This window comes from Haemorhous mexicanus, chromosome 4 (assembly GCF_027477595.1).
Source record: "Haemorhous mexicanus isolate bHaeMex1 chromosome 4, bHaeMex1.pri, whole genome shotgun sequence".
NCBI lineage: Eukaryota > Metazoa > Chordata > Aves > Passeriformes > Fringillidae > Haemorhous > Haemorhous mexicanus.
In genome coordinates this window covers 16,777,716-16,794,752 of record NC_082344.1, presented here as the reverse complement: position 1 = coordinate 16,794,752, position 17,037 = coordinate 16,777,716, and the positions used below count along the sequence as shown (strand labels likewise).

At 46.2% G+C, this 17,037-nt stretch overlaps 1 protein-coding gene across 2 annotated transcripts; it reads left to right on the top strand.

Moving 5' to 3' along the window:
* Positions 1-1,534: 1,534 nt before the first annotated feature.
* On the top strand, positions 1,535-14,788 carry HPSE (heparanase). 2 transcript variants are annotated; one of them, XM_059843904.1, is made up of 12 exons: positions 1,537-2,005; positions 3,515-3,660; positions 4,670-4,795; positions 5,148-5,321; positions 5,774-5,945; positions 6,446-6,493; positions 8,542-8,635; positions 9,266-9,372; positions 9,882-9,996; positions 11,655-11,773; positions 11,906-12,052; positions 12,799-14,788. In XM_059843904.1, the coding sequence occupies exons 1-12, from the start codon at positions 1,827-1,829 to the stop codon at positions 12,956-12,958; spliced, it is 1,587 nt and encodes a 528-aa protein (XP_059699887.1). In that variant the 5' UTR covers positions 1,537-1,826; the 3' UTR covers positions 12,959-14,788. The 2 variants fall into 2 exon arrangements, with proteins under 2 accessions (XP_059699888.1, XP_059699887.1); XM_059843905.1 differs by lacking the exon at positions 4,670-4,795 and having other exon boundaries at positions 1,535-2,005.
* Positions 14,789-17,037: the final 2,249 nt, after the last annotated feature.

The following is a 17,037-nucleotide window of genomic DNA, read 5'->3' as shown; positions in this document are numbered from 1 at the left end:
GTTTACCCATGGGGCTGGGCAGTTTGTTTGGTGCTCCAGTCATCAGCTGATAGATGAGCTATTCCTCTGGCAGATAGTCACCCCAGCCCTTCCTCGGGTGTAGGCATATAATTGGTGCTGCACCTCCAAAATGGGAAGCATTTCCCTGACTAAGATACTGAGACAGAAGCGTCACTGATGTTTCCTTTTTGGCAGGGCTGTTCATGTGCTTATCAAAACCAGAGTTAATTTGGTCAAGTTCTTCTAGTTTCGGTGGAGAGTTACTTAATAGTACAAAAATGTAGAGCAAGCAGGAACAGGAAGGGCCAGGCAGGCAAGCACTTGAGCCACAGATTAATGCCCCAACTTCAGTGTGTGTGGGAAGTGCTGCACCTGAATAAAGTAACAGATTAGCAGCCTGTTCCAGCAGACAGCCATTTTCAAAACAAACTTCCTAAGAAATATGGATGCTTCAGGATTAATTGGTGCAGGTGGGAAATGTAATGGTGGTGTTAAATGTAGTTGTTTAGAAACTCTGAAAATGTTTCACTAGTGTGCATAGAAACTTAGAAACATTCTTGCAGCCCAGGAAGCAAATTGATTCTGGGTTGCATCAAAGGGAGAGAGGGCAGTAGGTCGGGGGGGTGACTGTCCCCCTCTACTCCAGACTCCATCTCTGATACTGCATCCAGCCCTGGGCCCCCCAAAACAAGAAGAATTTGGACCTGTTAGGAAGCCACAAAGGTGATCAGGGGGCTGGGACAACTCTCCTTTGAAGAGAAGCTGAGATAGTTGGGGTTGTTCAGCCTGGAGAGAAGAAGGCTCCAGGCAATTTCCAGTACCTGAAGGGATGACAAGAGAGCTGGAGAAGGACTTTTTACAAGGGCATGGAATGCTAGGACAAGAGAGGAATGGCCTTAAGCTGAAGGAGGGTCCGTTTAGGCTGAATGTTACAAAGAAATTCTTTACTGTGAGGGTGGTGAAGCACCGGCAAAGGCTGCCTAGAGAAGTTGTGTATACCCCATTCCTGGAAGTGTTCAAGGCCAGGCTGGATGGGGCTTAGAGCAACCTGGTCTAGTGGGAGGCATCCCTGCCCATGGTGTAGGGTTTGGAACAACCCAAGCCATTCCATGACAGACACTAAGCCATACCTGCTCCATGGCTGCAGCTGGCTCTTCTCTGACAGGCCTCCCCAGCAAGGTCAGCTGCTGCCAAAGAAGGAGTTTCGGTACAGACTGGATTCTGCAGGGAGCACCTAGAGGGCAGACCCAGAGCCTGCCTGAAACCTTTTTGTAATAGTAATTCCAAGTTTCATACCTCTGCAATTAGGACAAACACTTATTCCAACAGTATGGACTGCTGCAACAGTCAGGTTTCAGCCTGACAGGCCTGTGTGCTGCTGGGAGTCGGTTTCCCGCAGTGAAGGCCGCAGACGGGGTGCCAGGCTGACATCCCAGCCCTGGAGAGACAACGTTCAGTCCTGTAGACATTTTCCAGCCCGCTGGTTGTACACGGAAATGCTCAGGGCCGCCCGGGCAGGGCGGGATGTTGGAGGAGGCGGCTCCAGCAGCAAGGCTGCGAAGGTGTGAGCAGGAAAGGAACCAGCTGTAAACACGAGTTCATTTTGTAATGGTTGAGGCGTTTGGGCAACGCCGGGTGTAGGGTGTCTTGCTGCTGATTTGAGGCTCGAAGATGCTGTTGGAGCTCCTAAAGAGGGTGAGGAAGGTCCTGCTCACGCCAGCGCGGTCCTCCCCGGCGGGGAGCGGAGCGCTGCAGCTCCGGGCCCTCCCTCCGAGCTCCTCGGGGGTGGTGCCGGCGGCGCCGGCGCGGCGGGCCAGGAGCGGAGGATGCTGCTGCCGCTGCTGCCTTTCCTGCTGCTGCTGCCGGCATTGGCCGAGGGGCACCGGGCGGCGATGCTGCGGCTGGGGCTCCGGGACAGCCCCCGAGGGGAGGTGAGTCCGGCTTTCCTCTCCCTCACCCTGGATGCCAGCCTCGCCCGGGACCCGCGCTATGTCCTCTTGCTCAGGTGAGCCGCCTCTCGCCCAACTGGGCAAAGGAGAAAGAGTCTTCAGGGGGAGGAGCGGGACATCCCGGCAAACGCGCTGCGGAGCGAGCTGGGTGGAACGGGGAGTCCCTCACCCCTAGAAATGGGGTCGGGGAGAGGCTGCTGGATCCCGTCTGCTTCGGGGTTCACTAATTCCGTCCTCCCGGGGCAGAAGGCGGTACCTTCCCCAGGCGCGAGCCGCGCCGGCACGTCTGTGCTCGGAGAAGGAGCGGCTGGCATGGGGGCATGAAGGGAAAGCTCAGCTCAGGAATAAGCCTGGTAGAGGAGCTGCTTAAAAAAAAAAAAAAAGAAAAAAAAAAAAAAAAAAAAAAAAAAGGAGAAGGAAACGGACGGAATTGCGGTTGTTTGCCCTCGAGAAATGGAGGCTTCAGGGCGTCCTTATCGCCCTCCGCAAGCACCGGAAAGGAGGCTGTAGTGAGGTGTGGGTCAGTCTCTTCCAGCTAACAACTGACTGGACGAGAGGAAACGGCCTCAGGTTGTAAAAGGGGGGCTTCATATTGGATATTAAGAAAAATTTCTTCACTGAGATGCATTGGAACAGGCTGCGCAGGGAAGCAGATGGTGGGATCACCATCCATGAAAGTGTTCAAAAAACGTGCGGATCCTTCAGTCCTGCTTTCCCACTACACGCACGTTTTTGTCTTCACTGAGCTGGTGAGAAAGGTGTCCAGCTTTACTGGAAAGTGCTCAGATCTCCAATACCCAGCCCCATCTTCACACCTTGGGGTTCAGCCTGAGGCCAGCTCTGCCACCATGAGGAGTAGGAAGTACTTGGTGGCCTCTAATCTGCTGTCACCACGGAGCAGATAGCAACTAACATGCCCAGAGCCCTCCAAAGCCTTGTGGCTTCCCCCAGAGAAGGCTGGCTGTCGGTGCTGCACATCCTGCATGGGATGTGAGGTGCTGCACATCCTGTATGGGATGTGAGCAAGTCACAGTTATGTTCTTTTGTACACCTGTTTTGATAGAGTTAACACCTGTCCCAGCAGGGACTCTTAATCTCCTTTTGGTACAAAGGCAATTGCTTTGGCAGTTGTGATGAAAGCTGGGGCTGATGATGTAAAGTCAGTTTTGTGCTCAAATTCTCATAGGACATTTATGTTGGTGTTGCACAAACAAAACCAAAAAATCTAGGGGAGGAGGATGTTTAGGATGAAAAAAAACAATCTTGTTTTAAAGTTTTGCCTTACTTTGCCCCCAGCATTTGGCTCCCTGCTGATGTTCCCTCAGGAATGTTCTCCCCTTGTTGCCCATTAGACCCTCTCCTGGCTCACTTGGCCATCATCATCTGTCTTGTATAGTGCAGAGGGCTGGAATGCAGATCCCAGTAAGCCACTAGGAATTCCTTGAGGCTACTGGGTAGCCTCAGGCCACCTACTGCAGCATGTTCCTCAAAGTGCTTGCCATGTTTACCCTCTACCAATCTGCATAAATATAGTGGTTTTCTATTTCTTGGCATTCCCTCCTCAGCAATTCCAAGCTGCGTACCCTGGCAATGGCCTTGTCCCCAGGTTTCCTGAGGTTTGGTGGCACTGAGACAGACTTTCTTATCTTTGATCCCAACAAGGATTCAACTTCAGAAGAAAAATTACTCTGGGAATTTCAGGCACAGCAAGGTAAAGTGGGTATCAACTTGCTAGACTTGAAACCATCCTAGGTTTTGGAGGGTCTTTGACACAGCCTGAGGATGCTGCAAGGGCACAGCAGCAGCACCGTGGGCCCTCCACAGTCTCAGTATTGCTATCATTCATGGAGAGGAGACCTGTGGACTTTCAGCATGGTTTGTGGGAAGAGCTGTGCCAGCTGTGGGAAATTGAGAAAGAATGTAGGGGAACTTGTATCCTCTCTGGCATCTCCTGAGACTCTCCCTTTGCTGCCCTCTGCTCCCTGCAGCAATCTGGGGACTTCCCTCACTGTCAGGGAGATGGTCAAGTTCAGAAGATGTGGCTTCATAATGAAAATTAAGGAATAGATGGAAGAAATAACCTGAGGAGAACAGAGTGTTCAACCTCTCTCCCAAAACCAGAGAGCTTGGCTAGGGGTGCAGCCTTGCCCTCCTGCTGCTTTGATACTGATGAACCCATGTCAACTGCTTGAGCTTGGTATTTTCTCTTTGAACTTAGCAAAAGCATCAAGAGGTGTTTCAGATTAAAAAAAAAAATCCTGTATATTCCTGTGGCACATAGCACAATTGTGCAATCCTACATTACTGCACCACCAGTGATGCTCAGTTTTGAAGTCAAGTGGTACTTTTCCCTCATAGCACTTTGCTAAGTAGCTACTTCCTGTGACTCTGACTCATGCCTTCTTCTCTGGTTATGGCCTGTTCCTGGTTTGCATGCCAAGAAAAAACATAAGCTTTGAAGGAAATGTGTCTTATGGCTCTTGCCTGTGAGCCATGTGGGGAAGTCAGCACTTTCCCCAGCATGACATGGCCAGTGCAGGAAGCATTGCCCTGTTCTTGCCCTCAGCAAGATGGGTCATGATTCCTGCTACACCATTGCATGCCAGGTTGGCTTACCTGCTCCTCAAGCATCGCAGCCTATGCTTTGTCAGCTCACTGGAACAAGGACTTGCTGGCTGTGGAGGTGAGGAGTTAATTCCTATCAACCTTCTACCCTACAGAGGCTTGTGGCTCAAGGCCTGCACTTGCTGCAATTGAGAAGGTGTTGCTGGCCCAATGGCCCAGCCAGGAAAAGCTGATTCTTGCTGAACAGAACCGGAAAAAGCACAAAAACACCACTATTACAAGTAAGAAACAGGGGGATGCAATTCTCTGCCCCACAGTAAAAGGGCCATAGGTGATTAGGAGCTGAAACCACTGAAAAAGAAAGATTTCACCCACTTTAAAAAATATTCAGAGAACTCTTTTTCTACTGTTTGCCATCCCACATTTAATAGTATTCAGCTGCAGGGATTGGGAGGTTCTCAAAGCTTGCAAGATGTGTAGTGAGGCCTGACCTCTTCTGTCTGGCTGGGAAAGTTTGGCACATCTGCAACATCAGGCCAAATAAATACAGGCAGTAAAGATTGTTGCTTGGCCAGAGCTCAACTAGCATGCTCTAACCCTGAGATAAATACCCCTCCTTTCCCCTCTGTGCAGAAAATACACTGGGTATTCTCTACAACTTTGCAAACTGCTCAGGGTTTCACCTGATCTTTGGACTCAATGCTTTGCTGCGGAAAGGTGGCTTCCAGTGGGACAGCTCAAATGCCCAGGCACTGCTGGACTACTGTGCTTCCCAGAGGTACAACATCTCCTGGGAACTTGGGAATGGTAAGTGCTTGTTGGCCAGACCAGTCATCACCTAGAAAAGTACCATCGGAGGGTATGGGCTAGTAACTTTGGATATTTTGGATGATGGCACATCAAGGCAAGGTGATGTTTTATAAAGAGACATTAAGGTCTTAATTTGCAGAGGGATTTTACAAGAAGGCAAAATGAATGAGCAAATTGAGATGATTTTGCTGGTCCTATCAGGGCTTTGCGATGGGATGAACGATCCCCCACAAGGTGCAGGATGTCACCTATGGCTGGGACAGAGTCCTGGAGAGCAGCACACAGTATCCCCCAAGCTTTTGGTTTCATACTCACCTTCAAATATCTCACCCACACTATGCCAGATTAGGTGAAGTCTTAGGGAACTGGTGCTTTCCATGTGAATGGAATTGCCCTGTTTTGTGCCCCAGAAATAGAGTGGGGTATTGATGTGCATGTGTCATCCTCAGAGCCCAACAGCTTCAGGAAGAAATCTGGCATCCACATTGATGGCTTCCAGTTGGGGCGAGATTTTATTCACTTACGCCAACTGCTGAATAACTATGCCCTCTATCAGCACGCCAAGCTCTACGGCCCTGATGTTGGGCAGCCCCGAAAGCACACACGGAGACTGCTGAGGAGGTAGGGGTGTGAGGTTCCAGCAGCATTCCCTGGAGTGGGGCATGTGTGGAGAATTGTGGCTTGTCTGCCCCTATATGCAGGAGGCATGAAGAGGCTTTAAAGCAGGGGTTGAACAATCAGATAACAATTATAACCTTACCTGCATGCTTGAGTTCAAGGCCTGAATACTCAGACAGGTAAAACTCAGTTGCTGGAAGTACATCAGTGGTCCACACATTTTCCCATTGAGTACTGGCCCTAGGGTTGTTCTAACAAGGGCTTTTAGCCCGAAAAACATCCACATGTTATACAAAGGTCAATTCATCCTCCCAGCAACCTGCTGAAGAAGCTAGGCTGCCCAAAGCCTGCTTAAAAGCCATGGCAAGCCTGGCTCCCAAGCAGTCACCATCAGTACTGCCAGCTGTGGGGAGAGGGGAGGGCTGTGCATGGCGTTGCACTAGTGGGAGGGCTATGACTGGTACTGCTAACCCCCCATCATCCACCATTCCCTCTGGTTGCAGCTTCCTGACATTGGGAGGGAAGGTGATCGACTCTGTCACATGGCACCAGTAAGTACCATTTGGATACCACTGTCACTCTGATTATTGCCTCATTATCTTTAAAAAATGCCAATTTGAACAGAATTATCAATCTCAACAGAAAAGAGGGGGGTGAAATGCCCCTTTTGACAGTTTCTCAGGGGCGTCTCCACAAAGTTCTGTGTTCAGAAAGGAGATGAATTGAGAGAGCATATTACAGAAATGCTGAAGCCTCCAAAGGGTCTACTTGGTGTAGAGACCCAAAAGCAGTGGTGGGGGTTTGTCACAGGGAATGCAACATGTGCAAGATGATAATTTTGTTTGCTCTATTTACGTCTACTTGATATAAAGAAAAAGCCCTGTAGGTCTGGCTGATCCCTGTCCATGGAGATTTGCCAGCAGCTCCTCCTGCTCCCTTGAGTTTGTTCTCGGAGTAATTTCAGGCTCTGCGTGGGTAACTCACCCTCAGATCCCACAGGCAGTGCAAACAGCCCTGGCACCTGGTCCTTTGCTCCTGTGCAGTGACTTTGATTGGTAGGTTTAAAGTGCTCATGGGGATAGTGGGGTAAACTGGCCCCAGGGCCAAAAAATCCACATGTTTGAAAGTCATTTCCATGTTGTTGTGTTGTGTTAGGTTGTTCTGTTCCCCTCTCAGTTTGTATGTTGGATTGTCCTGTTTCCCCCCCGTAGCTGCAATGGTTCAAGCCTGGTTCATTCTGCCCTCCTCCCCACTGGCCGTCATCCCTGCTCCCCCCCCAGCCTTATGAATCTTTCCTTTGATCTCTCCCTGGTGCCCTGTCTGTCACTTGGCACTCCCTCCCTTCCCTCTAGAAACTTCTAGCAGGAGCGTCGAGTGATTGGGTCAGGAACCAGGACCCCTCCCTCGATGTATTCCCGTTGGTCTGTCCCTAATGTAAAACCCTGCATCCCACTCCCCTCTGGTTTCTCATTCGTCCAGAGGTAGTTTCCTCCCCCGTTTCCCCTGCCCCCTTAAAAGCTGCTGCATGTCTGGGGTCGGGACTCCAACCGGGGAAATTTATTAGAGCCATGAAAGCCTGATTACACCCTCGGCTGGAGTCAGCTCTCTTTCTTTCTGTTGGCTGTTGCTGCGAGCCCCGTCCGATGCAGGGAGCTGCCTTCACAATAGCGTGGGGCTTTATCCCTAGGCGCTGTCTCGGGTGAGACCCGAGAGTGCTTCTGCTGCAAGCAGTGTGCTGTTGCTTGCCGGGCGGAAGGGGGTGGACAAGCTTCCCCCCGACAGCTTGCTGCTTCACCATGTGAAGGCAGTTTTCTTTCCAGAGTCAAAAGCAAGACATGACATGCAGCAGTCAGACAACAGTGAGAAAATACGTACACACTCATTTTTTATATATATGTATACATACATCAATTATGTATGTATTTTGAGCTGCTAGAAAGACATGAAACATGTCCTTTCCCCTTCCTGGGCTGTTGTTTACTCATTTAGGATTATCGGGTTTTAGCTTCCTCTTGTGGCTGGAAGGCTTCAGCTGTTTTTGGTCAGACTGAATGATAGCAGGATGAACTGCAAAAACCAGCATTCCAATTTATTTGGACAAACAAGATTTAAAAGCTCTTCTGCTCTTGGTGGAGGGCAACCTTCACACCATAGGGATGCCCATATTTCAGCTCCCTTCAAGTGGCCAAAATATTCCAGCAGATGGACAGATCTGTGAGCTGATATTTTTAGGATATAACTTGATAGAGTAAAGCAAATAATCGCACAGGAGTGTCGGACTCCTCAACAGCAGAAGACTTTCAGAACCTGGCTCTTGGTGATGTTTTCCTTATTCTTAATAAATAGATGCAAACAAACCTATTACTTCTGCTGGTGGAAATTTCTGTGATATCCTGACTCCACTGATGTAATTATATCTTTAAGTCCCTTAAATACCAGTGACAGACCTACACATTTGGAAAGAAAAAATTAAAAAGCACTGGACAGAAAAATCATGCTGTGGATAAATGTACCAATCAACTGAATACTTTCAGTGGTGTTTTGTACCACTGGTGGTATTACTCCCTAATTTTGTCTATGTTTTTTCCCTGATTTTCAGTTACTATGTGAATGGACAGAGTGCAACAAGGGAGGATTTCTTGAGCCCTGAAGTGTTGGACACCTTTGCCACAGCCATATATGAAGTCCAGGAGGTGCCTTGTCCTGTTCAATCATTCCCACGTTCAGTTTGCAGGGGGTTAACAGAGAATCCAAAATAACACTACTTCTTACTAGCAATAGACAGGGATACTCAAAGCTTGAGTTCTGCTGACATTGTATATTAAAAAAATAAAATTAAAATTAATGATACTAACAATAAATGAGTTCCAGCAGTTTGCTATGCAGCAAACATGATGCCAGGTACATCACACCATCACACACCTACAACATTCTCATTTATTGATACAGTAATTACTCAGGGATGTAATTTATGGTCATCCCATCCCCATAATGCCTTTTTTTTTTTTTTTTTGAGATCCTGACAGCATTATAACTTAGAATATAGCACTGCTCAGCACAAGAAGAACTATGGGACCTGGATTTTAGTGATGTTTGTCCTGTTTTACATGGGTAGCAAGTTTGGCTTTTTTTCAGGGGGGGATGTAAATCTACTTCTAGTCCTTCTGATTCAGATTTCTGTGACATCCCATTTCAGAGCGTTATCCCTTAAATTTAAACATCCTAAGTAAGCCTCTGGCTAAAACACAAAATTTTGTTTATTTCAGTAGCCAAAAAATTAACTGTCATCTCTTTATCTTCTTTCCTAATGCCACACTGGCCAGATTGTTGGTCAGACTGTGCCGGACAAGAAGGTATGGCTGGGAGAGACAAGCTCTGCCTATGGAGGAGGAGCTCCCAGATTGTCTAACACTTACATTGCTGGTTTTATGTGAGTACTGTGTCCCAGATGTGGGGAAAATATGTATTTTGACAGCTGAATGGAACTGCCCCACAGGAGGAATGTGGCTTCCTCAGGCTTCCTAGGGAGTGCGAGCAGTTTTTTTCCATCCTGTAAGACATGATGACTTTTTATCAGGGCCTGGTGGGCCAGCAAGTCAAAGTCTGATAATGACAGGCAACCTTGTTGGTGCAATGATTTCTCTCAGCTGTCAGACCCTTGGCCAGTTCAGGAGAACCTGCTGTCACTCCTTGTTTCCAGCACGTACAAACAGGGGAATGGAGCAACTGTTCCCACCAACTTGGACTTCAAGAGGTGGACTGAAATTATTTTTTAATGTAATCAATGCAAGACTTGAAATTAGTTGTGTGCTTTTAAGGAAGTTAGCATCACTTACTAAGTTTTGTTTTCCTGCTTCCCGATCTGGTTTGAGAGGGGCAACAGAGTACTGCTGAGGTCAGCACTTTCATCTGTGTGATATTTGCCTCATTTTTTGGCAGGTGGTTGGACAAACTTGGGCTTTCAGCCAGGCAGGGAATTGATGTGGTAATGAGACAGGTTTTCTTCGGGGCAGGGACCTATCACCTGGTGGATGCCAACTTTGAGCCTTTGCCGGTATGTAAACAACACCTCCTGAATGTACCTCTGCACAGGCAACTCTCGGTGTGGAAGGACAAGTCAGCTATTTTAACAACACCTTTTTTTGCTTGGATGGTCACAGGTATCCTTGCACCTAAAGTTATCTCGTGTTCCACTACAGGTTAATGTATTATTACATATATATGTACGTACACAAGATATTTACTCTAACTGCAGGGGTGCAGCCAGTCTTCAGCACAGCAGAAACTGATTTGTGGGACACGATGCTCTGGTTTGTACATAGAAGCTCCTGGATCTCACAAGGTTTTTCTAGTCAAGCCTGTTTTAGCTTGACCACTCCTCAACTAAGTGATGTGTAGTTTATAAACAGAAGGGAAAAGAGATATTAAAATCAATAATATTCCATGTGAAAACCAGGCCACCATGAAGTCAACACTCAAGTGTTATAGGTCATGAGCAAATCCATCCTACAGTGGTGGCTGAAGGATAATTAAATTGAAATATACATTTAGTATCATTTGATTTATTAGGAAATACACTTTGCTGTGATAAAACTTCATTATATGAATTATACATTGTTCTTGCAGATATGGCACATTTCTTTGTACTACTAGCACTTAGATTGGGGTGAGAGAACAGCATCATCCTTTTTTAGCTTTCCTCTCATTTTTCTGCTTCCAAATTGTGATTTTCACTGGTGGTCATAGAGCCAGCCTAAAAGAAAACCCAGCATACAGGGATTTTCCATCCTACTTGCTCAGCTGCTTCTTATGCCAGAGGCGGCATCATCAGGCTTGTGACTTTGGGCTTTTCATTCCCTCATTAAAATAGATTTAATTTGGACTGAAACTGCGTGCCCTTTTCCTCACCTACAGACAGTACAGATGTTAACCAAGCCAAATAATGCTACAGAGGCAGGGAAAACCAAACCCAGGTGCATCAGCTGTAGTTAGCACAGAAATGAGGAAGCACATCAGTGTCAGAACGCCCCACTTCCTTGCAGAGGGATTCAGAAAGAAGGCTGACAGCAAAAGTAATTTCCTGGGCTTGTGGTGAGTCAGAGGAGAAACACAATGGTTTTCCTCCTAAGAAAACCTCAAAGACCAACAGATGAGCTGGTAAAAGCTCTCTGAGAGCCAGGAAAGACCTGGAAAAAATGAATCTGCACTGAGCATCGCCCTGATGAGGCATCATCCTGGAGTATCAGAGGATACATTTGTGATTCAGATTTAGAAATCAATCCTGATACTTGTTCAAAAGTACAATGTTAAAGGGCTTAAAGTTTAGGAGTTTCTTCCGGTGTTGCACCTGTGCCTTAGGTACAAGCTTTCCTGCAGGAAGGGCAGCTCACACTCCTGCATTCAGTCCCGAGGCTCTCCATACCCTGCAGAAGGGCATTTCGAAAGCACAATCTCTCCCTGACAGAGCTCTGAGAGTTGCACACAAAGGGGAAAATGTGTTTAAGGTAACTTCTAAACACAGCTGCTCACAGGCATGGCTTCCCTTTTAGCTGTGGTGTTTGTGTGAATTTAAGTAGATGTGAAAAAGTTGGTAAAGCAGAAAGCTATGGGGAAAACCCCTTGACATGAGCTTCAAAATCAAGGTTAGATTAAGCACCATGTGGAGCACCTGGCACGTACACAAATGTTTCCATGTATTTTTGTGCCTCCCAGGACTACTGGCTCTCACTGCTCTACAAGAAGCTGGTGGGTACCAAGGTGCTGCAGGTCAGCCTGGCAGGAGCCAACAAGAGGAAGCTCCGTGTCTACCTCCACTGCACAAGCAGCCTCAAGTAAGCCTCCAGAAAGGGCAAAATAGCCTGGAAACTGAGCCCGTGGCCACCCCCGGGCCAACAAATGCCATTTGGGACAGTGCAAGGTCACACATTATTCCAATCCCCCCATCACCTTCTCTTGCCTTGCAGCCCAAAGTACAGAGAAGGGGATGTGACACTGTTTGCTTTAAACCTCTACAATGTCACCCAACATTTAGAGCTACCAGATTACCTATCGAGCAAGCACGTGGATCAGTACCTTTTACTTCCTTATGGCAAAGAGAATATTCTTTCCAGGTAAGTTGCAATTCCTCCAGTCCCTGTGGAAAGACTGTGAGTAGACTTAGATGGTCTTTAAAACCTCACCTTATTCAATTTGCAAGGAGAAAGAAGAGGTTACCATTCATTCATCTGGGTTTTTTTCTGTAAGATCTGACTTATATTAAAACAGGTCTCCTAAACTCAGGCTGCTGAAAGCTTGGTAAGTTATAAGGACATTTACTAGATGTTAATTTGGAAGTTTATCCTAGCAGATGTCAGTGTTCTGGACCAGCTGCTAAAGTTTAGTTTTGTTTTTTGTTGTTTTTTTTTTTTTTTTTTGCAGAAGCATAGGTATATTGCTTTCCCAAATGCTAGCTCCTGATTAACAGCAACATGTTCAGACTCTGTATGTGGGATCTTTTTGTTGTCATTTTTAATGCATCCACAGGGAAAAGATCTGTTCTGTGGGCAAAAAAGAATATTAATATTTTCAGGAGAAAAAGCAATTTAAATTTGTACTTTTCAAAGCGTGTTTAGCTGTTGACCTCACTGGAAGAGAAAGAAATGTACTTTTAAATGTGCTTGTGCTACCACTCTGAAGGAGTCCTTGTAGTGGGAGTGCTGCAGATGTCTGTGTGTGTGTGTGTGTGTGTACACACACATTCAAGGGAAGTTTAGTTTGGCTTTGGGCTGAGTTAATGTTTACACTCAGGCCCAGAGCAGTTTGTACTCAATGGCAAACAGAGCACAGCTGCCCAAACAGTCTCTCTGTCCCTCTCCAGGTCTATTGAGCTGAACGGCCATGTGCTAAGGATGCTGAATGATGAAACACTGCCAGAGCTTATCGAAAAGCCCCTTGGTCCCGGTAGTCTGCTTGGCCTTCCAGCCTTCTCCTACGGCTTTTATGTTATCAAAAATGCCAAAGCTATTGCTTGCATTTAAGTGGTCAACACACACACTCAGGATAAATGTAAAGCATTTGCCTAGTAGGAAATTCTAATCCTAGAAATTCAAATTTCTACCACGGGATTTAATTCTGGTAAGGGATGCAAATGTTGCAGCACTAGTACAACTGTTAGCTGGGGAAGACATAAGGTCCCACTGGGTAAGGTACAAGAAAGATTCCAGGAGAATTATCCAGGTAGAACAAGACCAGGCAGGGGCTGGTTTTGCTCTTGATCTAGTCTGTCACTGTGCTTGAGCATGGAACCCTTCTCCACATCATGCAGGGAGCTTCTCACACTACCTAGGGCTCTGCCTACCCACACACTTCAACCTCCCCTCTCCCTCCTTCTGTAAGAACAGCTCCTAAAGCAGTTTCTTCAAAAGCTTGCCTTCAGAAAGGAGAAGCAGAGTTTTTATTTGAGCTGTACAGCTGTGACCTCGCACTATGTGGGGAAGCCTGAGAGGAGGTTATGGTTGCTGAGGGTATCTTGGGGTGGAAAGTCTGGACATGCAAAGCAAACCAAGGTCAGGTGCTTGCAGGGGCAAAGGCCTTGCAGAGAAACCAGAGCGTCTATTAGATTTGGGGAGACAACACACATTTTTCTCAAGCTAAGATCGTTCAGTCACAAGATGGAGCTATGGCTCTGTGCTTTACTAAGGCAAGGGAGGAAATGTTGACGCAGGAAATGCAGGCTGTTCCTGTAGGGTGGTCATCCTCTGCCATCACACACTTCTTCCCTGCATGAAAAAGAGAGGAGCCCACCAGGCCTTGGCAATAACCCTCTGTGCGCCGGAGGCTGCACAGTGAGTGCTCATGACTCTTCAACCTGCACCACTCTGCAGGCAGTTGACCTGGAAGGGACTTTCCTGAACCTATGCACAGGTAAAGCTCTCAAGCTCTCTCTGCTTTACATTCTCTAATGCACCCAGGTCTCTTCTGTCTTGGGGAAATGGGATAGGAAAGAGGCTGAGGAAACTACTCACCCCTCAACCACGAAGGACATCAGTTGCTATAGAGCATCCTGGGGACAGAAGTGCACAGTCAGGCTGACATCCTTCCTAATGGGAAAACAGTGATTTTGGACAGAAATCCATGTTGGTGGTGGCTTTTCTCCCCAGCTGAGCCTACCCCATGCACACCCTGTTGCAGTTGGCTGTGCCAGCAATAGCTCCCTGTGGCACACAGGCTGCTGGTCCTCAAGGCAACAAAAAGCCTAGGACAGTAGCTGGGCCCTTCTGCATATATTTATTTGCATCTACTTTTCTTGAAGGTATGTAACCCACACCACTCTCAATGCCTTATCTTTATGAGCACAGCAGGGAAGAACAACCCCACACTACTGTACCTCCCTTTTTAAGCTTTAAAAAGATGCTACCAGCTACATGAGGTTTAACACAGAGCAGGGAAACTTTTTTAATGAGACAACTTTCAAAACTGATGTACTTTTGTAGCTATGATGAAAACCTGCACACTAAAAAGGTTAAACTTGAGTTCAGTGTATTAAAGGAGTGTGTGCACCCATGGAGCAGATGCATCCTGTGTAGGGTTATGTATTAGGGGATAACAGATCAGAAATGAGGAAGGCTGAGTTTGTTTACATTGTCTAAGTTCCATAAGAGAAGCAAAGTGAGTGTAAGATGGAAAGTCTTACATATAGTCAACATAAAGTTAATAATATTATTATTATAAAAATGTAAGTTGCAACTATAACATAAAAGTTATTATTTGCCTGGAAGCTTCTTTTTAGAACTTTTCTAAAAATTTTGTTTATTCTAATGCTTGTGAGTTTTGTATTTGAAGATTTTAATTAAAGCAATTTATACCAACTTTTGGCAATCTTCGTTTTTTTAAAGACTCCTTTTTGACATGCTGATACCAGGACACTCCCTACTTTTCTTTTGGTTATAACTACCCATGCTTCTTTTTATTATCAATAAGAGTAGCCAAGTACACAAAAATGAAAGAAATCCTACACAGGTTGGTATGTTTCAATTGTGCTTGCCAGCCAGTTCAGAAGCCCTCCACCCAATGTGACTCAGAGGCGATACATGTGCTGGTGACTGGCACACAGGAACCACCAGGAAGGGCCCCGGGGATATCTGCGCATGCAAATGACAGCTGCTGCCAACCATGTCCCTCTCTGAGCCCTGTTCTTGATGGTGGGGGTGGGGAGGTTTGATTTACAGCTCAGTAACTACCTTTCTCTTTACAAAATGTTGCATATCAAGCTAATAGCTACTCTTAGCTCTATACAAGCAGAGCAAGAGGGACAAAAGTGTAGGGAAAGGGAAAGATGCTGGATCCCAGCACTCCAAGGAAGCTATGGTCTGAAACAGATGAATATCACCCTCACAGGACCAATGTCTGCCCCACCCTTATCTCTGGGGCTTTTATTCCTCTGTGAATGTCGTAAACCTCGGGGGATTAAATATATATGTGTGTACACTTATTTGAGAACAGGGAGAATCATATTTCACAGTCATTCCAATTTGCTTTTGCCCTTTTGACTCTTGAAGTCAGATTACTCACATTGAATCTACTGTAAATCAGTTCCTGTAAGGTGGAGTAAGTTGCATCACACTTTGGTACAGGGGATCATTTGATGTATGTGAAAATAAGGAATCTGATAACCACCTTAGAGTTGGACATTTTGACCACCAACTCAGATTTCAGCTAAACAAGACAGCTGGGTTTTATTAGTCTGAAATGAGCTATTCCCTAGATTATCTTTCAGTGAAGGGCCAGGCCACTTTATTAAGAATGTAAATACAGCGGCAGTAACTGTAAAAGTTTACTTTGTAAAAGTTTTCTTTACTGCTCTACTTCCCCAAGCTCCTTAAAAATTTTCTGCAGACAGTCCAGGGTTTCCTTGCCACTTCACCCATGTAAAAACACCAAAGCAGTGTCTACAGAGGACATCCACCTAGTGACAATCAGCATCCATGTTCCTATGCACATGGCAGGCAGAGAGGCTGTGGGGATTCATTGCCAGGACTCACTATTCAGTCACACCTCAGGTACTTGTCTGTATCTGAATAAAGCCCATGATGACTTTATCAACATGATATGGAACCTAGACTATTAGCTACTCTTCACCAGCATTGAGCAATTCTTTCCTTTATGGTCCTATGCAAATCATTTTACATCTGTGGAGTACTGCTCATTAAAACAATAAAACAATGGCAAAACATTAAAGTCACTTCTCTATCGCATTCATATTTCACTTCCTCCTGCTAGTCAGCATCTTGGGAAATTAAAGTTCAAAATGGTTTCCATTGTTTTCTACCAGTATGTGAGTCATTCAAGCTGAAGGAACTGTGCAATGCAAAAGAATTTATACTCTAGAGGGACAATGAACTCACCAAGGAATCTTTTAGCAGCAGATCTGAGGACACTTAGACACTGAAACCATGCCATGAAAAGCAAAGGTTTTATGCTCTTTGGTTTGTGCAGTAACTCCTAAGTTGGTGTTATGACCCTTAAGGTGAGGTAACTGAGGTTCTTGTTAATGGGTCCCTTGGGGTAGATAGGAGTGAATGACACATAAAAATTACCGATGTTTATACATAACAGGTTTAGTTTAGAACGCTGGAAAGGAGGTATGCAGCCGTTTAGGGTATTATCTACAGAAATATAACCATAGCAAATATAAAGATAGAATTTAAGAAAATATATAAGGAAAAGAAAGGACAAGATAGAGGGCAGATATGAAGGGAATGAGAAGAATGTGTCTTTACAAACAAACTGTGAGCCTGCCTGTATGAAAAGCTAGATGCTGATAGGTGAAAGGAGCAACAGGAGTAACCATAAATTTCAGACAGAGACTTGTTCATCTAAGGCCGTATTAAAATCCTGAACTTAAAGATACAAAGAAAAGGCGGCGGGGGGGGGGGGGGGGGGGGGGGGGGGGTAGGGACATTCTGCATATTAGAAGGAGAGACTTATTAGGTGATTCGGGCAGCCTGTACCTCTCAAGTACCTCAGTCAGTGAGGAAAGGAATAGGGTCATGCAGCTAGGAAAGTAGGATTAAAAGAAAGCTATGTCCTCCAAAAACTTGAGAGATGCCAGAGGCCC